The 26,767-nt window shown below is 46.1% G+C and overlaps 1 protein-coding gene across 2 annotated transcripts; it reads right to left on the bottom strand.

Annotated features, from left to right (window-relative positions):
• Positions 1–373: 373 nt before the first annotated feature.
• DPP8 (dipeptidyl peptidase 8) lies at positions 374–26,767 on the bottom strand. 2 transcript variants are annotated; one of them, XM_086620609.1, is made up of 20 exons: positions 26,739–26,767; positions 24,412–24,681; positions 22,764–22,876; positions 21,633–21,806; positions 20,548–20,716; positions 19,218–19,328; positions 18,700–18,828; positions 16,630–16,691; positions 15,482–15,582; positions 14,192–14,369; positions 12,716–12,875; positions 11,144–11,223; positions 9,812–9,964; positions 9,027–9,162; positions 5,992–6,137; positions 5,267–5,413; positions 4,351–4,503; positions 2,527–2,669; positions 1,722–1,833; positions 374–1,162 (listed from the first exon to the last, which is right to left on the bottom strand). In XM_086620609.1, the coding sequence occupies exons 2-20, from the start codon at positions 24,668–24,670 to the stop codon at positions 1,040–1,042; spliced, it is 2,649 nt and encodes an 882-aa protein (XP_086476735.1). In that variant the 5' UTR covers positions 24,671–24,681; positions 26,739–26,767; the 3' UTR covers positions 374–1,039. The 2 variants fall into 2 exon arrangements, with proteins under 2 accessions (XP_086476735.1, XP_086476734.1); XM_086620608.1 differs by lacking the exon at positions 26,739–26,767 and adding an exon at positions 26,083–26,107.

The following is a 26,767-nucleotide window of genomic DNA, read 5'->3' as shown; positions in this document are numbered from 1 at the left end:
AAATTCAATGAAACACTTCATATTGCCTCACATGTAGTGTTCGTAGGGTCTCTCCTCACCAAACCCTCTGTAGACCTTTGAATTAGAGTATTGATTTTTAAAATCTTAACAGGATGTATGTATCTATAGCATGCTGATGTGATGGTAAGAAAACAGTATTGCAAAAACAGCCCCAGAATGAAATTCGGGGAAAAACGTTGATGAGAAATGGGCTGCACTTTTAAGCTTGTTATAAAATTTTCAGAGTTTCAGCTCTATGACTTAAGTTAGTTTGCATCTTGGAATAAAAGATTGTTATGCCCATACCATAGTAAAATATCATTTCACTTCCCCACTGAACTCAAGTACAATCAGGATCTTAAGCTGGAAAAAAAAAAAAAAAAAAGAGTATGATTTATCCTGGGGAGAGAAGAAATCATTGAAAATAACCTGGCATCAACTGAACTGAATCTAAAATTTAAATTCTTTAGGAGGCAGCTTAAAAGTCTTTCTTCTTAAAAACCAATTACCATCTAGATAGGTGATGTGTCTAACTGTCTAACTTGTGACCAGCTTCTAAGCAGTGAGACACATCCCTTCACGAAACATAAAAACTATATGGTAGCATTTAAAATGTAATACAAGTTGTAACTGTTCAGGTAAACTCTTGACATGTAGTGAGCAAATCATCAAGTATTATGTAAAAATACATCAATTACATCATAATGCTTTTAAAAAGTGAAGACCTGGTGCTGTAGAAGGACATTATTTTCAGTTTCAGCTCCTCCCCCAAGAGAATACCCATGGTACTGCATTATACCACAGACATTTCATTTTATTTACATCTTCAGCTTTGAAGTTCTTAGGTCACCGTGCTTTCATTTCCTGTATGGCACCAAATTTACTTTTAAAAAAGTGTCTGTCTGTGTGCGTGTGTGTGTGTGTGTGTGTGTGTACATATGGCAGGCATCAGAATGCAATGTTCCATCCTATTTTCTCTAGTTTTCTACATCTCCTTGTTGGTGAAGCAGCCAGTGGAGCAGAGTTCTGCAGAGGTCAGTTACATTGCCTTCAGGGCAGCAATACGAGAGCCCAGATTCTCTTGCAGGTAATACAGCAGATGGAGTTCATAGTGCTCTCCTGACTCGGGTACCCTGATACTGTGTCTCTCCTGAGGGTAGATCTAAAATATAAAACAAAGTCGTAAGTATCCACAACAGTTGCAGGCACCACTATTTAAACCAGACCCCAGAGCCACAATCAAGATGTTCTCCCTGCATTAATTCTGCACTCCCATCCTCCATGGCCTGAACCCAGAGACAACCCACTGCGCTCTCTAATCCAGCTGGTGCCATGCTGGAGGTGATCAGCCTGGCTGAGCAGAGGTGGCTCCTGCCCAGAGCCGTCAGGTAACTCAGCGTGCTCCCAGTTCTGCAGCACGGTGTGGGATACCTGGGCTGCATCTGCACAGAACCAGAAGGGTTTAATTAAACACATAACCCTGTTCCACACTGCATGAACGCTGCTATGCTGCCTCCTCGGGAGCAGCCTTAACTGCTCATTTGCCTAATATTTTTTTTGTTCACTCATAACATCTTCATTTAAAAAAAATGCTAGGCTCAAATACTACAGTTTTATCCTAGAATTCCAAGCTGCCCAGCAGAGCCATGTTACAAGTTCCAATTTTGGACTCCTCAGTCGAAGACAGACCCATTGCCTTCACAGCCTGGTTCTGGCCTTACCTGTAAGTCATATGGTTTCCCAGCTCTCACTAAAAAGCTGAGCAAAATACTAGTGTGTGCAAAGTGAACATTCTCATCCAAGAATCCGTGTAGCAGCAGCAAACGGTTTGGTCTGAGAAAAGCAAGAGACAAATATTTCTAGACAGCATCCCAGAACCTGCCAGTCCACACACATCCCTTCAAAAACACTCATAGAAAAAAAATACTTGCACTGAAGACAGTGATTTCACTATTATAAACTGCTCTGGATGGACGTGTCTCCCAAAAATATTCTTTCCTCCTCTAAAAGTTCTTCCTCATGGTCAGATCTTTTATGTGTGTATCTTCTTTATTCTCAGAAGTATTTCCGAGCTTGGACAATACAATGGTTTAACACTTGCTCAGAATCACTGGTGATTTTCAGGTCTTTAGCAAGAAAGCCCACGGTCTCAGCCTGCTCTGCAGACAACTCTGTGCTGATACAGCCTTAGAACCTGATCAACTAACTTCTGTCTAGCTTAATGTGGCTCTAAAATGCTAATCATAATTAAAGATATATTTGTCATTTATTTAGACGTAAACGATAACCTTTAACTACAGCTAGTATAAAAGAGATTACATGGAACGGCCTGCAACTATGCAAATGTTCAACTGTCAACTTTATTAGTGTTGGGCTTTGTCTTTTTTTTTTTTTAATTATTATTTAATACTAGCATTTGTGATTCCACAATTCAATTGCCAAGAACAGGGAGATAAAAACATGCCCACGGGGCTTGAACTTTCCCAGTAGGAAAAAACAGAAGGCAAAAGCCAGAGTCAAACTTACTCAGAAGGAAACTTCTCAGCCTGCATAGCCACCGAACCCAGGTAATACCCCTGCTCGTTGTGATCCGGGTGGCCCATGTAGCGCTCCGTGTAACCAGTGTCATAGAAAATCCACAGCGTGACGGGTGCTCCGGCAACGGCGACCTGCAAGTTCAACAGGGCTCTCAGCATGGGGACGGGAATGACAACACCTGAGCCCCTGATCTGGGGACATCCCCCCCTCCCACAGCTCCATCCCAGTGCAACTATAATCGCCCCAAACGCAGAGAAGTTTACAATCCACAGCCTGCAGTAGAAAAAGAAAAGCAATCCTTGCTCTCCCTCCCACAGCTCATATGCATCAGCACAGTTTAGCTACGACCTATGTGCTGAAAACAAGGCAGTGGCTGAAAACCAGGAAAATCCTACAGATAAATCAGAAGCAACACTAAACATATCACCTGCAAAGGCTGCTGAGGGGAGCAGATTTTGTCCAAAAGGCAGACTGCTCTGCTTTTGGGTTGCAAAATCTTTGTCATCTGAATATCTAACAAAAACCAGGATTGATAGCTCCTTAGGGCTCAGCAAACTATCTTGGATAGCTACCACCAGCTTGCAGAGGGACTTGTGAAAAAAAGACCAATGAGAAAAAAAAGAAAAAAAAAGCCAAAAAACCTTTTGCAAGGCAGGTATTTTTAAAAGTAAAAATATAACAATCCTTAAGGATTTGAGACAAGTAATTATTAAACCTCCCAGGAATATTTGGGTTGGACTTGGACAAAGCAAGAGCAGCCACAAAGAACAAAACACAACATCCAGCTCTCAGCACATCTCTACCTTTGAGACTCATCCAACAGCAGCAAGGCCATTTACTACAGTGGTCTAAAGTCATGAAACCACAAGAACCTCTCTTCAGTACCTCTCCCCATCCCCAGGTTGCCCTCCTGGCTGCTTCAGAACACACTCCTACAAAGCAGCATGGGTGATTTGATCTGGGAATAGATCAGTCTGTGCAGAAACTGTCCTCTCAGGGCAGGAAAGCCGGGAGGAGGAAGAGAAGGAGGTGTCGTTTTTCAGCAGGATCATTTCCCTTAGTTGGTTCACAGCACAAAGAGCTCAGCTGACACAAAGTGGGCAATAGCTGAGACTATGTAAGGTACGTGTGGCACAGGTGACCTGAGATTGGCATAGCTATACCAGCACAGTTAAGCTAGTGCAAGCTCAACAATCCAACAGTTTAAAGCTAATATCCTTCTGTGCTCAGCTGAATGGGGTGAACAATTGTTCCTCCTCACCCCAGCTCAGCGGAACAGACTCTCAGTTATTCCAGTAAAACCAGCCTACCTAAACAGCCCCATGCTACCTCTTACATGCCAGGCTTCTTGGATGGCAAGCGTGTTCTGCCCAAAAGCACCCTGCTTGCCTTAATGCAGGAAGCCTCATGGACAAGACCACACCTTCACATCAGGTCAAGAGTACACCTGGCTCATTTGGAGCTGGGGGAAGCAAGCACAGTGACAGTGCAGTCACACCACACTCCTTGGGGTGGTTACACTCAAAGAACACCACTACACTCTCCTGGAGAGAAAAGCCACAAATTTGCATGGAGAGGTAGGAAAGAGTAGCACTTAATTGCACAAAAGCAATTTTCTGATTTGAGGCATCTCTGTTAGTATTAATTATTGGGGTTGTACTGGCATCACTGTCTCTGAAAAGCTGCATCCCATAGCTGTACCAGTACAGACTCAATGCGAATACCAGTCCCAGACACCTCTGAGTCACTGCAAAGGGGGAGGGAAAAATTCTGTCTGCACCACCAGAATAAATACTCGATGTATGAACATACCCTGAAGATATCTGACCTCTGCATTAAAGCCATAAGAGAGAGGTAGCCTCCATAGGACCAGCCGTGAATGCCAACACGATCCAAATCAATGAAGTCATACTGGGATGCTAAATACTGCAGCCCTTCCACTTGGTCATCAATTTCTATTTGTCCCTGGGAGGAGAGAGAAAAAGGTAAGTTCTATTAGTTCCAGGCAAATGTTACATTCTCAATACTTCCAAAGGCAACCACCCTTTGCAGACCTTTGCTGCTTCTGTTCGCGCAGCACCCAACCACACACCAGCGCTCCCCTCTGCTAGGCATTTACAGGAAGATGACCCCTTTCCCCCATACGACAATAAACACATGCTGACCCACTTCTTAACTATCCTTTTCTCCATTTGCCTCCTTGCGTGGGGAAAAGCAAGATTTTGCAGTGTTTTTGCTTTTTGCTGTTACAAAAGGAAGGCTGCATTCTAGCTCTGTGCACGAAAATGCCATTCCCAACACACAGAGAGCTACAGTGCAAAGCCAGCAGAGCCTGGCACAGGCCCTCCCTGCCTGTACCCACGGCCAAACACAATCACTCTCTCCACCCTGACACAGAAACTGCCCTAAACAGTGACCCATGCTGTGAATCAAACTGTCCTGCTTCACGTCAGCAGCAAAACACACCTGGTGGGAATCAGAGATCCCCTTATGAACCACCTTGCGTTGCGCCTGCCAAGCTGGAGTTGGTTTGCAACCTCAAACCCTGATGTTACGTCTTTCCCACACTGAGAACCTTCCTGCCTTAAATCCACACTGCTCAACTATACGCTGTCCCGCTCCCCAAACCTAAGCAGGGTCACACAAACCGGTGCTTCAGCTCAGACAACGCTGAACTCAAACCTGTCTCTGACTCAAAATGAAGAGCCAGACTCAGAGCTCCACTTACCATTTTGTATTTAAAGGCTCCTTCAAACTTCAGGCCGCGGTGGCAGGAGCCCCTGTTGTCAATGACAACAACGACGTAGCCTAAAGAGGCCAAAGTGTTCAAACGGAAATACTTGATTCCTTTGAACCGATTGTTCACTAGCTGTACCTGGAACAGAAGAGGAGCAATGACACAACCACATATGTAATGGAATCCAGAGGTCATTTCTTGATCCTATTTCAGACTTTATTTATATTTACCTTCCTTTAAATGTTTTATACATTTTTATAGCGTAGTTTTCAAGAGCCCTACTCCCTGCTGCAGGATTTTCTCTCCCTGCTTGTGGTCTGCTACGAAATAAACTCTCTTTCCCCAGTAAGGAGCCATTCTGTGTCACAGTTAAGAGCTGAACTGAGTTCCACTGCGGTACCAACAGGCATGGAGCAAGAGGGGTGGTGGCTGACAGCACAACTCAACCCCTCAACCTGCAGCTGTTCTCTCTACTCTCTCTGTTCTTTCCCAGGATAAAAATCTTTCCCTTCACCAGGTCTCACTCCAGCTGCCATGGACCACAGGAGGGCACAGTAGAGTTGGGCGCCTCACCTTCTGTTCAGCAGTGGGAGGAGGAGGACTGGGGAGCAAGCTCTCCTAAGCACACACTGTAACACCAGTTACAGTTCATACAAGAGGGCAGCAGAGTGATCCAGGCCAGCCTGCCCTGCTGCTCACCAACATGCTGTACTCACCTGAGGACCTCCATAGATGAAGAGCACAGTGGGGTACTTCTTTCCAGGTTGCAGATTGTGAGGTTTGTACATCATCCCATAGAGTGTAAACCCCGTGGAGCTCTCAAAGGAGAACACTTCTGGGGGAATGTAATCAGGAAGAGGGCCTGCCATAGAAGGGAACAGAGAGCCTGGTTTACAAGGGAATGGATGAATAATACAGCTCTGCTCCAGCCCTGCCACATCACAAATCATCTTGCAGTGGATCTCTCCCACACTTTCCAGTGGATGGGGCTGGGACCAGGCAGAGACAGGGAATACCACAGCCCTAGACAAACTTTCTCAGTCCTATCACGTACCCACCCCTGCTCTCCTCTGAACAGCAGTAACTCTTCTCCCCTGGCACAGCCATTACAGGTATCCCATCCCTTCCTAACCCCACTTAGGACTCACTACATCAATACATGGAAAGCAGAGGATACGGAATATGCCTTAGCAGAGGAGAGATGAAAGGGAACAGAAACACAATGGAAAAATTAAAGCCCAAAAGTTGTCTCACAAAGACACAAGCAGGCAGCAGCACACAACTATTTACGAAGCGCATGCCGCTCCCAGGGCCCAGAACCACGCTCGTTAGCAGGGACATAGCACGGAGTAAATGAGGACACTTAAACCCTCCCTCGATGCTAAGACTGGCTTTCTACAGTTTCCCCTGGCTCTCACAGTAGAAACTTGGCAATTTCAACTCTTAATTCCTTCATGGCCAGTTTATAATCATAGAATCATAGAATCATAGAATGGTTAGGGCTGGAAGGGACCTTCAAAGGTCATCTAGTCCAACCCCCCTGCAAGGAACAGGGATATCTCCAACTAGATCAGGTTGCTCAGGGCCTCATCCAACCGGGCCTTGAACGTCTCCAGGGATGGAGCATCCACCACCTCTCTGGGCAACCTGTTCCAGTGTTCTACAACTCTCATGGTAAAAAATTTTTTCCTAATATCCAACCTGAATCTACCTCCCTCTATTTTAAAACCATTACCCCTTGTCCTGTCACAACTGGCCCTCTTGAACAGCCTCTCCCCATCTTTCTTGTAGGCCCCCTTGAGGTACTGGAAGACCGCTATAAGGTCACCCCGGAGTCTCCTCCTCTCCAGGCTGAACAGCCCCAACTCTTTCAGCCTGTCCTCATAGGAAAGGTGCTCCAGCCCTCTTATCATCTTCGTGGCCCTCCTCTGGACCCTCTCCAACTGGTCCATGTCCTTCTTATGTTGGGGACTCCAGAACTGGACGCAATACTCCAAGTGAGGTCTCACGAGGGCAGAGTAGAGGGGGAGAATCACCTCCCTTGACCTGCTGGCCACGCTCCTCTTGATGCAGCCCAGGACGCGGTTGGCCTTCTGGGCCGCAAGAGCACATTGCCGGCTCATATTGAGCTTCTCGTCCACCAGTACTCCCAAGTCCTTCTCCTCAGGGCTGCTCACGATCCATTCTCCGCCCAGTCTGTATTTGTGCCTGGGATTGCCATGACCCAGATGTAGGACCTTGCACTTGGCCTGGTTAAACTTCATGAGGTTGGTACGGGCCCACCTCTCCAGCCTGTCGAGGTCCCTCTGGATGGCATCCCTCCCTTCCAGCGTGTCGACGGCACCACACAGCTTGGTGTCATCGGCGAACTTGCTGAGGGTGCACTCCATGCCACTGTCCACGTCACCGACAAAGATGTTGAAGAGGGCCGGGCCCAACACGGACCCCTGAGGGACGCCACTCGTGACCGGTCTCCACATGGACATCGAGCCGTTGACCACTACTCTCTGAGTACGGCCATTGAGCCAATTCCTTATCCACCGAGTGGTCCATCCATCAAACCCATGCCTCTCTAGTTTAGAGAGAAGAATGCCGTGCGGGACAGTGTCAAAAGCTTTGCACAAGTCCAGGTAGATGACATCCGTTGGTCGACCCTTGTCCACCGATGTTGTCACCCCATCATAAAAGGCCACCAAGTTGGTCAGGCACGATCTGCCTTTGGTGAAGCCATGTTGGCTGTCACCCACCACCTCCTTGCTCTCCATGTGCCTTAGCATGGTTCCCAGGAGAATCTGCTCCATGACCTTGCCAGGCACAGAGGTGAGGCTGACCGGCCTGTAGTTGCCCGGGTCCTCCTTGTTCCCCTTTTTAAAAATGGGGGTTATGTTCCCTCTCTTCCAGTCATCGGGGACCTCGCCAGACCGCCACGACTTCTCAAATACAATGGCCAGTGGCTTGGCAACTTCATCCGCCAGTTCCTTCAGGACCCGCGGATGGATCTCATCAGGTCCCATGGACTTGTGCACCTTCAAGTTCCTCAGATGTTCCCGAACCTGCTCTTCAAGTACAGTGGGCGGTGGTTCATCCTCACAGTCCCTGCTAGTTCTTTCCACAGCTTGGGTGGTAAGACAAGAGGCTTTATCAGTGAAGACTGAGGCAAAAAATTCATTGAGTACCTCAGCCTTCTCTATGTCGCGGGTGACCAGAGCACCAGTATCCTTCCGGAGGGGGCCTACATTCTCCTTGGACTTCCTTTTGTCCCCTACATACCTATAGAAGCATTTCTTATTGCTTTTTATATCCCTTGCCAAATTCAATTCCTTCAGGGCTTTTTAATCATTTGTTGCTGAGCTGAAAATGTCACTCCTGTACTTCCAACTCCTCACGCAAGCAAGAGTTTCAGAGACAAGTCTAGTCATAGAATCATGGAATGGTTTGGGTTGGACGGGACCTCAAATATCATCTAGTTCCAAACCCCCTGTATGGGCAGAGACACCTTCCACTACACCAGGTTGGCCAAAGCCTCATCTGACCTAGGCTTGAACACTTCCAGGGATGGCGCAGCCACAACTTCTCTGGGCAACCTGTTTCAGTGCCTCACCACCCTCAGAGTGAAAAATTTTTTTCTTATATCCAATCTAAATCTACCCTCTTTCAGTTTAAATCCATCACTCACAACTGTGAATCTCAAGCAAGCATATTCTGCGATATCTTTCGTTCTGTGATTCCAGTTCCTCATCCATGCCATTACCTGCTGAATCTAAAATGGTAGCCCAGAACTCCTTTGTCCTGAGAGCTGCATCATCTCCAGGTCCTGTCAGCCGGTAAAGCGACACACAGTGCGGGTTCTTCTGATTACTGTACTTGCTGATGAACATGTCACAGTCCTAAGGAGAAAAAGAATGTTATTTTGAAACGCTCAGTGCAGAGGCACAAGCAAAAGCGATCATTTCTTTATGCACTTAGATCTTTCAGAAGATGCTTATGGACCAAATTAAACCAGGAAGTCTGAGTGAGCTCTTTTGGTAACAGCAGGTAGACTCTAAGAAGCTACAGTCCTTAACAAGACTCAGATATTAACATTCCAAAGCCAAACAGACACCTGCAAAATTAAGAGTGGCATGAGGACCTTGTCACACATCCTCTTCTGGGTAAAGCATTCCCAGCTGAACAGGTTACTGCCCCAGGTGCCTGGAATCCCACCCAAGGCTGTCACAGGCTCATCTGCTCTGATGACTACTCTACAGCCTACTTCAGGGGAAAGGAGCCAGGCTCAAACCGTTTCAAACAATTCATCCTAGCTCCTTTGGCCAGAAGTAAGCTGAAGAGCAACTGAATTGGGAGATCAAATCTGGATTCCAGGGCAGGTTTACACACTCACTGTACAATATACAGGAGCACACAACCAGTAGTGTAAAATCTGCTTTCGTAATACTCAAATGCAGCCTTGTCTGCTGATTGCTGGAGGACACGGTTGGTGATAAACCACAAAACGTTCTGCCAGCTCTGCCTATCCACAGCCTCACAGACGGGTACCTGGCTGACACAGCAGGCGTGAGAGTATCCGCGTTCCGTCAGCCGCTTGACTTCTCCAGGATTTTCGTAGTTAACAACATACAAGTGATGCTCCAGAGGTGAGTCTTTCGTGCCTTGAAAGTACACCAGTTTTTTGGCTTCATCAACATAGATCTGTCAAAAAGAGAACAAACATATCCCTCAATGTTGTTTCTTGCCAAAACAATACCCAGTTCTACCACCCCCCAAGCCTTCCCCTCTGCCCCCCAGCTGCTTCCATAAAGCTGAGTTACAGCTCAGCAATCTGCAAGGAATAACCCAAATGACTGTTCTTGCTGTCCACAACTCTGTCGGTGACAATCTGCACTTCACACCTTGCTGCTCAGCTCTCGCTCAGGTCCTTGACTCTTCCCAGTCTCCCCTATTGTTTGCTATGCTAAATAACTGTCCCCCATTCTTCGTCACTTCTCCACTCTCCAGACCAAATCACTGAGACACGTACCATATAAACCATCCTAGAAGGAAATCAAGGCAGCAGCTGACTGTAAACCACTGCCATGTTAAACACTCACCAGTTGTCCCTTCTTTTTTGAGCAGATATCAGAACAGATTCCAAGGCAAGTCAACTTGCACACCTCAGTTCCTAACCTCATTTCCAACTACCATTGAGGAAGGATTTTAAAGACCTTTAAAAAGTCCAAGCCACTCAAACAGTTCTCCTCAAACTGCTGTTTGATTCAAATGATCAAAGAATTCATCCAGCTTAGAGCTAGAAAAGCAGCAGCTTGGGGAGCACTCCCTCCCTCCTTGTGCAAGCTCACAGGCTACAGGGGACACAAACACTGTGTATTCTAGCTGAAGAGAGACAGGGGTAATAGATTCATGCTGATCCCTCCGAGTATCTCTTGATTCCAGGACAGCAGTTGGGCACTATCATGACACCTTGCTGCTCATGAAATGTGGGATTTCCTCATTCCTGCCTTGTAGTGTTTTTGCTCCCTTCTCCTCCTCTTTGAGCTTTGACCTTAGTGGAGAATACTCCTTGTTGACAACGATCCATGCAGGAAGAGAAAGCCAACTAATGTTGCCTGTGTTGCTTTCCCACACTGCCAAACCCACAACCCCTGGTCCAGAATAGTGCATCAGAGGTAGAGAAGGATGAAAGCACACTGTGGACCAAAGAAATCCACAAGATACATATGCTCAAACTCAACACCAGGGAGTGGCTCCCACTCTTGTCGAGGAGCAGAGCCTCACTACTGCGACATGTACCGCTTTGCGAGGCCCCAGAGACCACCTGCCTGCAGGGTGTGTTGGTTGCAGGATATCCATGCAGCAAGAGCAGAAACTTACGTTGGACCCATGCCTGCCAAGCACTTCCCATTCTCCACTGGTAATCGCTGTCTCCTCTTTGATGAGGCACTTGAAGTCACCTGCAAATAACCAACAAACAGAGATTTTTTACATTTTACAAAACGCACGGTCACAATAATACTTTTTCCTTTCAAGCTTTTTTTACCAGACCAAACCCAAGAGCAACCTGCCTTTGCATAAGACCTACACCTCTGCCAGCTCCCCAAACAAATGTCAGGGCTAGTACTATTAACATTCTGTGAAATACATGTTAAAGGATTCACAGGATTCAACCTGAGGCCTGGACAGCTTGCTTGCCTTTTTTTTTCCCCCACTTACACAGAAATACAGGTTTTATGCTGAAAAATGGGTGTGCAAAGGGTATCTCAGGTGTTAAAAGCAGGGAATTGTGCAACAGAGTGAGAACAACTCTGCTTTTATAAGATGGCTTCATTGCCCTTAGAATGATGAAGATTGAGCAAGAAAAAGAAGTTGGGAATTCAGAGAAATGTAATCAACCCAGGATATAATGCTTTCTGGAAAAAAAGAACAAAACAAACAAAACCAAACAACCAACAGCTGCACTAAGCCAAGACCTCTAGTAAAATTAGGTGTATTTTTTGTGCACACAGAGCTCAGCAAGTGCCTTCAACGCACACCAAGTAAATTAAGTTTCACAGCATGAAACTGTAAATTAAAGAACACACACTGAGGAAAAACCACTCCAGGAGCTTTGCACACAACTATATCATCAACTATATCTGAGCAAGACTAAACTTTCTGACTGACTGCAGCTCAGAAGCACACGGTCCTTGATTTTTTCTTTTTTTCGCTTCAAATGACTCTCCCTGCATTTCCATTTGCAACAGTTGCCAGTAATTTTCTCCTACCAACATCTCTGTTTATACAGTAATACCATGCTTGCTTTTAAAAGCAGAGAGGAATTCTCTGAATAGTTGTCATGTTATAGGTTTTGCTGCCAAGCACATATGTTCATTTTAAAGGGACTAACATGTGGACTCGCTCAGACAGGAAGGGCCCTCTATGGACCTTTCTACAGCATGTTCAAACCATGCTCTTTGTCAGCCTCTCTGCTACAATCTACTTGTAGAGGCTGACAGCGAGTCTGTTGGGTTTACTCGCAAAATTAAGTCCTGAACCAACGTGCATCTATTAGATACAATGGACCCTGCACATCAGAAGTAGCCGTGATACTGCTAAAACGATTAACCTCTAGCAAAATCAGCACACAAACAGTCCCAACATTGACAAGGAAAAGCCAACCAAGCGCATTTCACAGCATCACAGGGAGCCTGTTTTCCACCTGATTTTTTTTTTTTTTTTAAATGGTCCTTTAGCCTGTGAGAAAGAATCGGGGTTAAAACTAAGGCATGCTGAACACAGAATGACCCCTGCACAATTCAAAGAGGAATGACTGTAGAGTGAGGTGCTTTCCTGGACAACAGCAAGAGTTTCCAATAAGATAATAATTCCTGCCACCTGGAAGGACATTCATTTCCTCACTAGTCAGCAGCAAACATCCAATTAAAGCAGAAGAGTAATTTCACTTACTTGGAGCAGGGAGGCCTCCACACGACCGTTTATACTTGCTCTCCTTCAAAACTGAGATGACTTTGTATAGGTGCCGGAATCCTGTTTTACACTCAGAGGCAAAAATGAACTCTATCTCATCTTCCCGGGTTTGAGGGAAAACATAGAAGATATCATGGATCTGTGGAGACAGAGAAGTGGATCGTTGTTATCAGCAGGAGTCCGGCACTCAAGTCACACACAGTAAGTTCCTCTTAACTGCTCAACACAGACACAAGAGTTCACACTAGCAGGCTGCAGCACTGCCCCTTACTGGGAGAACCAGTTATGCTTATGAGACAGAGGGTGGCTGCAAACAGTAGCCACATATGCTGCACAGCTTCAGACTTTTTGCTAGTCTAACTCCAAATTCTGGCCACCAAAGTACTTAGCTAGGTTCTTCTGCATCTGCCTTTCTATTTTAGATACAGAGGTTGGTCCAGCTGTGCAGACAGCATATGGGAGCCACCTGGAGAAGCCAGAGTTCAGTGGCCACCTCTGTCCAGTGCTGTCTAGAAGCTGACATGTGAAGGGTTATGTAAAGAAAGATGAGCTGACATCATCTTCCCACTCATGAAGATGCCAACTCTTGCTTCAAGACACAATCTTTTGAGGGACTCAGCAGCATTCATCTGCACAGTATGAGCTGCCAGTCAAAAACCACTCCAGCCAATAAAAATAATGGAGAAAGGACAACTCACTGCACCATCCTGAAACCATGCACACTATTACTAAGGAGAAAACATGGTATCATAGAGAGCACTCGCTGTATAGAGATCGTTCCTGGAAGGCTTTGTGCAAATGCTCTCTGCTGAATGATCCAGCTACCTGTCAGTGATTGATGTTCCCAGGCCTTCCTGCACCCTGGCACACCTCCAGTGGGTTGTCATTTTAGAGACATCGATCTCTATCTGCGGAAGCGTGAACAGGACTCGTTTTTACAGCATCTGCCCAGCACACTGGCGTCCAGTCTCACAGCACGAGCCCTAGGGCACACCTCCAAGAACATCACACAAGTCCATTTCACCACGTCATATGTAGTTAAGGAGGTTTTTAGTGACTGTTAGCAGACTCCCAGGACTTGTTCACCCAGTATCATCTAGATACACCTTTGTTGGCTGAAAAATACCTAATCTGCTGGCACTGCTGTTGGTAAACAACTGTACCAAGCAGCCAGAAGGTATCAGTGGGTAACACTGTGGGCAGGGGGCTGCCCTGGAATGCCAGAACCTGCTCCTGGTTCTGTCTGACCACTGCACAGCCTCAAGCAAAGTAGCTCTGCTTTTACATCCCAAATCTGTCTGTTCTTTACATACTGTGAGCTCTTTACAGCAGGAAGTACAGAATATGCACAGTGGGAATATTCTCCTAGGCAGCACAGTAACACCAACGTTGCTCAAGTGCTACAAATAGGGTCTTAAACAAACTGTCAGAGTAGGCTGAAATCTGAATTCTTACATTTATCCAGATGTCCGTTGTTTCTTCATAAATAATGAAAGGGGTAACAGAATCTGGTACGGCATCGATAAGTTTCTGTCTTTCCATTGCATCATCTTCTGTGGGGATGAATAATGCAGGAGGGATCAAGACTATCTGAAGTCGAGTTTGGGAGCGATCCAGTAAGATGGACCAGATGCTGTTGAGGAGACAGATATTAGAGAAAATAACATGCAACCGTGAGTATTAGACAGGTCCGAAAATTTCAACAGACACTCATTGGCACTAGGCATTTTGAGGGAGTCAAGAACACTCAATTTCAGATTAAGCACAAAGCCACACTTGGAATTTCACTCACATGAACAAATCTCTCTCACAACACAAGAACCTATGTCACTTCATTTCAATATTGCGTAAGCACTGCCGGTTCAAAAGTTTAATTCTGTTCTCCCAGATTTGAATTGTGCTTCAGGGGAGAGAGAGAAGAGAAAAATCAGAGGGAGTAATGAAGCAGAAAAATGCCAATTGAAATTTTAGGATACTTGTGAAAATACTTATCTATTAATAAATCTATACCTGGCAGAGAACAATACTGGCACCTAAATGGACTGGCAGCAGACCCTGCCATACTTCTGATGGCTTTACATGTAGTTCTGACAATAATCCCGCAAAAAGCAAGATAATGTAGCAATGTGTCCCTGCATTTCATCCACGTTTGGGGGAAAAAATAAAAATTAAAAAGGCAAAAGCCATCTTTAGATTCAAGAACTGGAGAAGTGCAATTCTGGAGAAGCTTCTGGTGAGTTAGAAACACTGTACTACATCATCTACAGGGTTAAAAATGACATGCAAAGGTGAGTAGCACTTACAGCAGGTTTTCTGATCAGTAAGTCTGGTCAGCAAGGATGGTCCAGTGGTTAGGGCGCTAGCCTAGGGCCTGGGGGACCTGGGCTCATTTCTCTCCTCAGCCACAGACTTCCTGTGTGACCATGGCAAGTCACTTAGCCTCTCTGGGCTTCAGTTCCCCATCTGTAAAATGGGGACAATAGCACTGCACTCTCTCTCACAGGGATGCTGAGAGGACACATACATCACAGGCTGCGAGTGCCCAATACCAAAGCAATAGGGCCAGGTACCAGAGAAAGAGACAAGAGCTCCCTTTTGGAAAAATCGTCCCCTTTGCACAAACAAGACTGTAGCAATGTAAAAATGAAAGCAGGCTTAAGCTCGGAGAAGACAGAGACCACCACATTCTGCTTCTAACTGCATTGCCCCAAACCCTCTAAGCAGAGACAGGATTAACATACGCACTATTTTCCTTCTGGCGTCCACCCAGCTCTAGCAATGTACTCTACTCCTTCAAAGAGGATCTCGAACGGCTGAACTAGCTCTTTATCCACAACATCTGCAATCTGTTGACAAAGCAGCAATTCAGTGACACTGAGATGAACCCCCACAACCAGTTTTCATGCACAACGAGAGTCTGGACACAGAAGGCTTCTTCTGTGCAGCTCATGCAATTTAGATTGTCCGGCCTTTGCAATGCAAGGGGATTCAACACCGTCTGCAGCCAGATAGCAGAACAGTAGGAGAGTTGCACACTACCAGCACAGCCAGGGCTGGGACTGGAGAAATCTGGATGCTGCTCACAAATTCATCGTTTGTCTTGGACAAGTTACTTCACCACTTGGTTTCCCCACGTAAAGGGGAGGTGATTTGTACCAAGCTATTTTGTAAGGCGTTTTCACTGGTAGATGTTGAACAATCCTGTATGACATCCAGTTACAAACACGGTTCTAATTCATGACAAGCAATTCTGCAGTCTGCCCCTGCTGGGACTGGGGACATGTCACAGTGGTACCCCAAGGGTCTTGATGGTTTTCCCTGCCTTTGCTGGCTGACGTCAGCATTGCTGTCCCAGCAGGTGACTGCTGATGGCTGACGTAGCTCAAGAGTAGAGAGAATGCCAATAATGCATAGCTCTTACTGTATCTGTTTGGTAAAATTAATTTCCCAACTGTCCAAAGATCTTGGCCTGGGCTATGGAAATTTCTGCATCTGTTAAAAAAAAATCTCAAAGCGAAAGCAAAGTTCATCTCTTTCCACGTATTCATGTAAGGTGATATATTGTCTTTGCAACCAAATTTTCCCAATATCTGCAGCCAATCAAGAGATCTGTCACACAAGAAGGTCTAACCATCCACATCTGAAATATTCTGCTCTGCAGCTGAGTTCATAAACCAGTGGTAGAGAAGGAAACCACAGCCTTGAGAAATACTGCTGCACACACAGACACCAAGTATCTGCACAGGAATGAGCCAAGTGCGCTGCCTCCAGAGAAGTCATTAAGCTATCAAAACCAAGAAAATTTATTTGTACCGAATAGGAAAATGAATTTTACCAAAAGAGAATCACAGAAATTATATTTATTTGGAAAACAAGCAGGACATAGAACTTACTCTGCCTTCCGCATTGATTGTCACTTCAGATATCTTGAAAGTGACCTTTGGATTTGCTGTACCTATAAAAACAGACGTTAGCAGTCAGGCACCAGTTGTTTGGTTCCAAGAAGACAGACTTGAACTGTGGGTTACTCTGGTGTTATTCACACAGAACTGGAAAAGGCAAACAGCAAACAGCTCTCTTTGATCAAATAGCCTACTTGCACGTGTGAGACAGCAAAGAATCAGGCAGGGAAAAAAAGAGATGCAAACATGAGGCAGATGCAGTGGATGCAATCCTGCAAACAGATCTGATCAAGAGCCACGCTACCATCACAGGCAGTCTTCTCTCCCACAGTCAAAGGAAGCATGTACGAGCTGGAAGTAAATGCTCAGGAGTCATCAGGATAGCAAAGCAAGCTTTGGTTTACTGTTTGGCTTTTATTCTCAAGGTGGTACATAAAAAGTGATTCAGTGCTAAAATACATCTTTGAAAATTAGAGCAACTCACACTTAAAAATCTATTGCCATGACTGGTGTGGTTAAGACAACAAAGCCACATATTTGTGTTGAACACTGAAAATCTGAAGTTAACTGTTCACACAAAGCCTGCACAAAGCAGTAACTCATCCTGCTGTGCAGCACCTGGAGTGCTAAATGTTGGGGCCTGCTCCACAGCAAAGGTGGACTGTGAAGAATAAAGCTGCTGCTAGTTGATTCACAAGAAGCCACATGTGGCAAATTCCAGGTACTCTGAATGTTCCCAATGCTGCTGTGAAGTAATTCCACTTCATCAGCCTGATTTACACACAGAAACTGATGCACTGAAGTGAAATGACTTGCCTTGGGGCCACAGTGCTGGCCTATTTAAGTACTTAACTTCTCCCTGGGAAGAATTTTCTCTACTACTTCCAGCTTTGCCCTCGTAACAACCCACAGAAAAGGGCTATTGCCCTTGCAGCTCAGACTGGAAACTGAGGCCCTGAAATTAAAACCTAGATTTATTTTTTTTAAAGGGATTTGGGGCTTTGTTTGGCTATTTTCCTAAACTGCTGACTTATCATTGAACGGAGCTATGATGAAATAACTCTCAGAAATCTGCGTGTACACAGTGCTGAAAAAACACGAGGAGTCATCTCTTGCTTCCCAGGCAACACTGAGCCTTTCTTCCTCCTTGAAACAAGTAGTAAATCAGGATCATAAGCAGAAAACTTCCCAGTAATAAGGGAATCTGCAAGACCTGAACCAATTCTGCAGCTTGGGAAGGTCAGCCAAACAGAATATATTTCTCCAAATAATGAAGATTTCAGGAGGCAGGAAGGAGAGTGAACCACTCTTATCTGTGAGCAACATACCCTGCTGGAACAGCAGCGAAATCTCAGAAGAACAAGGGTTGAACTGTTCAAATGTGCCCCATATGCCTGACAGTGTAAATCAGCCCTCAGCAGGTCTGAAAGTCACACTTTCCTGCTTCCAATGGCACTCCACTTAATAGACTTAAAGCCTACCCTCATCCTCATTACTGCTGAAGCCTCCAGATCATTCACCGTCTGAAAATACAACAGGAGGTTTTCCTGGTAGGCTGTAAGTGTGCTGAGTTTGTTGTTGAAAGTCCAAGAGCAATCATGGAGACCAGAGTCCTTCAGAACTTCAACTGCCAGGGCATCGCCAGCAGCTGAACAGAAACCCTCCCAAAAACTCAAAAGGCCACAATTCTGCAGCTATTCCCTCAGAGACGCAGGGCTATAACAAGAATCAATCCCTCAGCAACTCAGATCTGCCAGGATCTGAGCCGGTAGCTCCAAAATAGTGACAATCAGACAGGGTTTCTGTCAACTCCTGAGAGATCAGACTCAGAGCTCTTAGTAACCACATGGCTGGAATATCAGCACGGTCACCAGTGACTAACCTAACTTCCACAGCAGCAGTTTCCCCAAACACATTCCCACCACCTGGATGCCAATTCGAAGACTACTCAACACCTCTCCAACAACCCCCTACTCTAGGCTAGGAGAGTCGCTGCTGCCAGGCACATGGAATAAAATATGTGTCTCCCAGAAACAGAGATGTCAGGTATCAGGGTCTCACCAGTTTTGGGGTACCGGAAGGAATCTGTTCTTCTTGTCTCCAGCATGGGCGATGTGACATGAATAATTTCCACCTCTGACTCATCGTTTTCTTCATAAAGAATTCGAAGAACTTTACCCCCATTCAGTGCTGTAAATGAATTAACATTTCCTGGTCAGAACAGCTCTCATTATCAGTTATTGCAGGCATCAATATTCTCCCAGGAGCACAAGCATGTTGGAGAGATGAATAAAAAACCAACAAAGTCTATGACTCATGTTTCATTAAGCAAAACTTTCTGAGACTCTTAACAACTCCTACCACTGTTGTGAGAAGGAAAGTCTCTTCCCCCAGTGACACGTGCCCACAAGGCCACTGTAATGTGCCCACTGTGCATAGCTCAACAAGAGCTATGAGTGTAAGGTTTCTATCTTACATAAAGACAAGTAACAGAAAAAAATAACTCTGCACTGGACAGCTAGCTCAGCAGGGGGGCCACTACTCACGCTTGTCAGACACGCTGGATCCACCACACTTACTTGGCTGTGCCTTTGGGCTCCACCAGTAGCCAGTGTATCTGTCAAACTCTTCCTGCAGCACAAAAGTAGCCACACCAGCAGATTTTGGATCCTCCTCAATATTAGCCAGTTCTAAAAAAAAAGACACAAAAGAATTAGTTCATCATGTCTTGCAGACTCAAACCAGTTCTGCATTATCCCAAACATGGCCCAAGTTCACCTCCCGGGAACAATTACACGATAATAAATCTGACTTCTCAGCAGATTAGTTTCCTGCATCCACCTTGCTCTGTTGATTTATTTAGGGAGGATCTAAACCTCTCTGACATGGCAGCTTCTTTTAGGAAAGGAAAGCCATCCTCCCTTCTTACTCTTACCCAATTAGACTCTCAATTTTCTATGTGCTAGTCCAAGAAAGAAAACGTTCTCTCTTCCTGAGCTCAGTGAATTGGAACCACAACTTTTAAGAAAATCAAAGAAAAAAAACCACCAAACCTTTCTGAACAACTGACACTGAAAATATCAACATTCAGAAAAACAAAAGCATCAGTATTTCATTCACTGTACAAACCAAAAGTAACAGACTTACATAACATCTCAACATGATGACATATCCATAGGGCTTCAATATTTTTCCTGTTGCCCTGGAGGTAACTTAGCAGCGCTCCATAAATAATTATCATCTGAGAAGGAGTCATTGCTACAGTTTATTTTTAATGTACTTACATAATATTTTAATATTTAACATTTAAATAAGCTAAAGCATTATTATAAAGTGTCAGAAATGTTAATTTAACTAAAATGTAAATGATATAATTTAAATACACAAAGTATGAGTGAAACACAAAACGCAGTGGATTTTTAAAAAGTGCTCTAACCACAATTTCTCATTTACTTTCCTCCAGGATACATGTCTAAAACAGGTGGAGAGAGTAAGAAGCAAGGACCAGCAGAAGCCACAGTGCTATTCAGAAACTGTTTTTTCTATATTGTTTCTAAAAGGCCCTGCAGCCTGATTTCACTGACAGAAACCTTCCTCCAGCTCTATTCCACCCACAGCTCCTCCACACAAAAAAGGCTGTTCCAGTAAAAAGTAATGTGCTGTGTTTCAGGAGAAGAGCCCTTCCTTGTTTTCAACAAATAACTCGTTTTGCCAGATTCCACAGTGTAGGGAAAAGAACCATCCCACAATATCTGGGCTAGAGGAAACATGAAGGATGTAATAAACAAGGTGGAATAAACAGTGGCCATTCCCCCAGATTCCTGAAGAACCCCTAGTGCCATTGCCTAATTCAGCCTGGCAAGAATAAGTGCAGAGGAGGTGCAAAGATTTTAATTCAGGATGCATTACCATTGTGCACAAACGTTAGCCTCCTTTCTTCTCTGGTTTCTATATTAGATATCCAGATGTCATTGCTATGGATAAATGCAATCCAATTTGGATCAGCTGGACAAAGTTTGGGATCCATCCGGATATTTGGACAACTGGTCTCTACCAGAATAGGTCTTAAAGGCTGTTGCTGTTTGAAAATTAAAAAAAAAAAAAAAAAGCACAGTAATTAATGATAAAACATGGACACTTACAGAAACTAAACTGGATTATCAGGTCTCTAGGACCACAGTAGTGTGGACACTGACTTCAAACACAGGTTTACAGCACAGGAATCTATCAATTTTAAACAGAGAAAAATACTAAGCTGATATTTCGTAGAGAAAATTGTGCTTCTACCACGGTTGCACGGATCCCACCAAGGCCTCCTTCACCGGTGCTGAGGATTAGCCGCAAATCCGAAGGCAGCTGGCCTAGAGAGGCCTGGCACACTCTTAAAACCAGCACCCTAAAGAGGGGCTGCCAGAACATACAATCTTGTCCTCCAAAAGCAACTCAGGGTCCAAAAAATTCCCTCTGACAACAGGGTTAGGCAGACATCAGGCATTTGTTTTAACAATACGAAACTTTTGCAGCTTTGAAGCCCAGCTTCAGCACCAGCGGAGTAAATGCTGCTGGTTCTGCAAGTCACACAGCCAAACCTTGTAACACATGCAGCACTGGCTGCTGAACACTGACCAAAAAACCACGGCTTGGGAACAAAAGCTGCCTCTGATGGGACTTCCGACTCCATGAAAGAGCACGGAGCACCACAGCCTTTGTGTTGCTTTTTATTGGCACTGCTACTTCTGAAAAATCAACAAAATCCAGTGTCCTGCCTTGCTGCCACCGTTTCTGCCATTTCTTGTAACTCTCCATCTGAGTTTCCACAGCCATGGAAATGCATCCCTATGGAGGGCTTCTCTGCATTTCACGGGTTGTCAAGGCTACTTGCCGTGCTAGTGCAGCACAACTGACGATCCTGCTCTGCTCTCACGCCAAGCCAAAGGAACTTCTAGTTAGAGGAAAGCAGCACCACAGAAAACAGCAGCGACCAGTAAACTCACAGTGAATCCCTGAGGGCCTCCATCTTTTACGTGATAAATTCCACTCCCAGCCTGAAACAGGAAAGTGCCGCTGTCTCGGTGGTAATCGTAAGAGGCAATCCCAACGGTGCCAATCCGCTTCCTCTCCCGCAGCAACTCCTCTTCACGGGAGTACATCCCATAGTCCAGGATGGCCTGAATATGGGCAAAGAAGCACAATCAACACCTCTGCTCTGCACGTCTTCCTACACTGTCAGAAGGCCTCTGCACGCCGAGCTTCCAGGAGCAGATGGCTGTGCAGATGCCCTCCTCCTCCTCCAGAATCCTGCTGGCAGCTAGAAACTGCTCCTGCTTGTGCCTCTGCCACCAGCACTCGTAGGTGCAGGCCACGATCAGTTCCCACGCAACTGCAAACCTGACAGCCACTTCTCCCACAGCAAGTCCAGCATTATTTCCAATATTCACTGGTATAAGGAAGATCAGACTGAAGGTCTGCTATTTCTAGAAAAAGCAGGAGTCTGTGCTACCTCTCGCAAAGATACACAGTGACTGGTATGGTGGGAGGACAGCACAGCATGAATTTTATGTCTGGCTGACAGCCTCAGGAAACAACATGGGGAAAAATACACCTAATTCCACGTGGGGTTTGTCCCACCTCCTCCAGCCTGCCACTGTGCATGGGCTGGAACTGGTGTAGGCTTGCTAAATGCAGAGGTGAAAAGGGGATAAGCATCCCAGTGAGTGGGAAAGGGATCCTCTGCTCCAGCATGAGTCACGGAGCCACTGACTGATCCTCTCGGGGACTCAATTCCCCCTGCAAGACGGTGATTATTAGAGACTGCAGGTTCCTTTGGCAATCCCCAGGATCTCACAGCAGATAATTTGATGCAAATTAGCACTTGTGATCTCTGCTGGCGAAGGAGGAATCATCCAGCACACCCAGTTTTTGTAACGCACACAGGCTGTAACTCCAAACACCGATGAGAAAGCAACACTTGTTTTTGAGATGGCTGCAGAGTTTAGCCAAGTACAGGAGAATCTTAAAACATGTAAGATCATAAATTCCAAACTTTAATGATGGCTTATAGGTGGAAACCCAAAGCCTGTGTACTCACTATGCTGCCAAGAAGCAAGAAAGAAATCAGGACCCACCGGAAAAAGATCCAAAAGAGGCTTCCAGGAAAGCAACAGGACAGCAGTTTTGTTTATGGTTTTGGGAATTTCAGAGTAGAAGAGCGTGTTCTCCCTGTTCTCCCCAGACATTGCTATTGTGAAAGTGAGAAGAACAAAAAAAAGTGTTATTAGCTTTCCGTTAATAACCCAAACACTTTCAAAGGATACCGAGGAACAGTTTCACAGGCCCTTCCTAGCAGAGGAAGTACTGACAGTCTCTGCACTGCAGCCTCACCCTTGGAATTCCCTGCTTCACAGAAACGCAAGTCACAGAGAAGGCAGAGAACAAGGAAACACACCCAGGCTTATTCCACACTGCCTGAAGCATATCTGTGTTTTCCTGAAGGCTGGGGCCCTTTTATTTCATAAGTTTTTGAAATTAAGGAGGGCCTCTGTGGAATACAGAGTGATGCAGTTTGTGTTTCAAAATGCATCGTTAGGAAGGTTTGACTGTCCCTTTCCTGCTCCTCTCTCTCAGCACTATTCAGATTTCTGAAAGCTCCTGCCAAGGTACATGGGGATCAGCCCAGAGGGAGCCAGATGTGCTCTGGGAAGGCCAAGTCTGACCATAGCTCAGGAAGTGGCACACAGGAAATCGGAGCTCGTCTCAGCTGGGCTCAGCCTTAACCCACCCTCGGTACGCTTGAAGTCAGCATCGTTCAAGGATTATGTCCCATATCCTCTGAAAAGGGGAAAAAGAGACACATCAGCAGCTTTCTGGCTATGTCACTGCACAGCACGTGCAAAGACTGTGTGAATCACAGCCAGAGCTCAAGCAACTAGCCTGAGCAGCAAGCAACGGGGCTACAACATGTTTCCAGCTCTGAGGCCTTTGCTCCAGCCAGTGCTTCTCCTCTTAACCCAGTTTTTCACGGACTTATGTTCAGCTAGTGCAGCTTTCCACAAAAGCGTTCCTCTACCACGAGGCCTGCTCCAAAAAGCCACCCCAGAAGGTTGCTCATGGTATCACTTCCAGGGCCAAATCCCTTCAAGCACAGCTGCAATACAGAAATGCAGATGTATCGAGCGAACACTAATTAGGGAGACAATGCAGAAGTGAGGCACTGAGGCCAAGAACAATAAATTAAGTTCTTCATTATCAAGGCCAAAAATGTTGAGAAAAACATTTACTCTTTAAGCTGCCCTGCCCTACACTGCTATTTATTCCTTCCGGAATCCCTGGAAAACCTACTCCATCAGTAGCCGAGGCACAAAGGACTTTCAAAATTACATTTATAATCTCTGTTTTGGAAGAAAACTTTGAAAAAGGTTCTATCCACTAGTCATGATTAAGAGAAAAAGATCAAACTGACACAGCTTTTGGAGAGGGGATATCATATTTGGAGTGAGAGAAAACAGACCAGACTTAACCCATCCTCCCAGCTAGGGAACATGCCCCAAGGGACACTTCACAGTTTTTTCCATCCAACAGGCCTAATGGGTCACCTCCCATCACACCATTTCTGGGAGAGGTTACATTGCAGGTTCTAACGAGGCGATCATGACATCTGACCTGAAATCCATCCTGATTTAACTGCCAGAAACATCCAGCTCTCAAGAACGGCCAAACTCAAACAGCCTCTGCAGTGACTAGTAGCCAAGGCACAGGCTGTCCCAGCAAGCTTACCCAGATAGTAGATCCTGTCAGAATGAGGTCCTTCAGGATCATTCTTCTTCACAAACGTGAAGTCGTGAGGGGCTTTTGCCATCATGTACCCATGATACTTCCGTGTATCTGTGAGCAGTTTCCGAAGCTGGCTCCAGGAATGTCTCTCTACGTAGAAAGGTTCCAGTTTTGGCTGCTCCTCTCTCTGGACCTGCTCCTCACGGCCCGCAGTTTCAAAGATTTCAAGGCCCGGCTGTTCAGTTTCCATGGCTGCTGCCATGTTGCATGTTTCTGGAAGAACAGAATAGCAGAGGCTCAGCATTGCCTTCCAGCAGCCCAGCAAACATTCACTTCGGGCTCCCAAAACACACCAAGCAAAAGCACTAAAAGAAAATCACCATTTCATGTGGGGGAAAAAAAAACCACAGCAGAACGAAGAGGACTGGGAAAGCGATTTCTGCGGTGGAAAACAGGCTGCCATCACTCAGCCTTTCAGAACGGGACTTCTGAGCCTCAAAGATTTATTGGTTTGCCACTCCCCCACATACCAACTACTCAGTTTATGAAGTGGATAAATTCTTCCCTGGTAAGCTCCTACCTGCTTCTTCCTCCCTGTGACCTGCACGAATATCACCTCACTACACCGGTATCCGAATGGGGGATGATTAGGACTGTGGCAAGATCTGGGACAACCAACTGCTTAGAAGAAACAACACCAGCAGCAGATTTGGAACCACCAGGCCACATACAACGGGCCTAAGCAACCACGTGCCCTTATTCCCATTATTCTCCTGAAACCTCTTTGGTTTGTTTGCATCTCCTTTCAAACAGAGCTCAAAAGGGTCTAGCAATGACCACAAGTACTGTATGGATGAGACTTCCAGAAGAGTCAGGTGATAACAGAAGAAAGGGGACACAGTTAAAAAAAAAAAAAAAGCATTTTTCCAAATCGATTTATCCACAGCATAAATCTCATCCTCCCAAGCAGGTTGTTAATTTAGCAGATATCTCTTCCTGCAGTCAGCTGCACTTTACAAAGCAGATCTGAGCTGGAATAAGCAGCCCAGATACCTGGCAAGAGGAAATCCGAGTCTTTCCACTGTAGATCTCAGATCTGAAGGCAGCCCCAAAAAGATTTAAGCTATAAATTCCCATCACGTAGTTCAAGAGAGACCAAGAGACCAAAGTGTAAGGACTGTCGATGCTCAAAAGCAGGAGGTATTCTATATATAGAACAGAAAGGCTGCACCACTGCTCTGCACACTTGAGAGAGGGCAGAGCTTGGTGGCCTGAGTCTGACAAACATTAATACAGACGAAATAAAACACTGCCATTGAGCAAACGGGCACTAAAGGACCACTGAATCTCACGGCACGGAGACAAAGCTCCCTGATAGGGCAGCTCTCCTGCTGCTCTACACAGCAGCTGAGATATCCTGTCACAGACGAGCGGAAAAAGAGATGACTAAATCCATTTTAACACAAACTGCTAAAAGCAAAGCAGGGCAACTCTGGATTCAAAGTTTGATTCCACCTTTAATAATACAAACACGGGTCTTTCTTTCACCCAAGCTATTTACAACACAAAACCACAGCACAAGTTAAACAGCTCCGTAAAACTGGAAGGAGCGTTCAAAGCCAGACACAGGACAGTGCTCAGATAGCATTATGAACTGACAATGAGACTTCAAACCTGAATCAGAAAACTCCCATCTAACTTGCAGACTTCCGACGAAAAAAAATCTCCTTTCTCCACCTACATCCAGATGCTGGTATGTCTTAATCCGACCTACTTCTCGCACTCCTCTCCCAAGAAAACAGATTAAAACCGAAGAGCAGCTGACTCCGACGAGCAAACGAGAGTGAGAAGTGCCACCCGGCAAGGTGATGCCAGCCCAAGGCAGCGCGAGGATCTGCCTCCCCGGCGATCACTGCGGGATCTCCACCGCAGCCACCTTCTGCCACGCGAAGCATCTTATTTCCACCCTCCTGCAGCCAACAACGGCGGACCGCCCCACCTCCGACACCAGCTCAGGGGACCCTCTGGCACCACAGCACCGTAGGACGCCGCGTATCCGCGGGGTGAGCCGGAGGGGCTGGTCGGGCCCGAGCGGGGCGAACGGCGACGGCCCTGCCCGTGCCGCCGAGGTCGGGGGAAGCGGGCAGAGCCCAGGCGGGGCCCTCCACCGCCTGGGGCGGCGGAAAACCGGGCCGCCCGGGGGCACGACCCCTCCTGCTCCGGTCCCGCGGGGTACCAGCAGCTCCCCCTAGGAGGCAGGCGGCGGTCCCACTGGCGGGAGGCACCTCCCCCCGGGCCGCACACGGATCCTCACGCAGCCCGGTACTCACGGCGCTCCGCGGCGGCGACGCTGCCGAGC

This window comes from Tauraco erythrolophus, chromosome 14 (genome assembly GCF_009769465.1).
Source record: "Tauraco erythrolophus isolate bTauEry1 chromosome 14, bTauEry1.pri, whole genome shotgun sequence".
Classification (NCBI taxonomy): Eukaryota; Metazoa; Chordata; class Aves; order Musophagiformes; family Musophagidae; genus Tauraco; species Tauraco erythrolophus.
Note: the sequence above shows the minus strand (reverse complement) of the source record. Positions and strands in the feature narration are given on the sequence as shown.

Coding starts and splice junctions, on each gene's coding strand:
- DPP8 (XM_086620609.1), bottom strand. CDS start 24,670: ATGGCAGCAGCCATGGAAACTGAACAGCCGGGCCTTGAAATCTTTGAA. Junction 18,829..19,217: donor GAGCCCAAAGGCACAGCCAA/GTAAGTGTGGTG, acceptor ATTCATTTACAG/CACTGAATGGGGGTAAAGTT. Junction 1,834..2,526: donor GCTGAGAAGTTTCCTTCTGA/GTAAGTTTGACT, acceptor TGCTTTTCTCAG/ACCAAACCGTTTGCTGCTGC.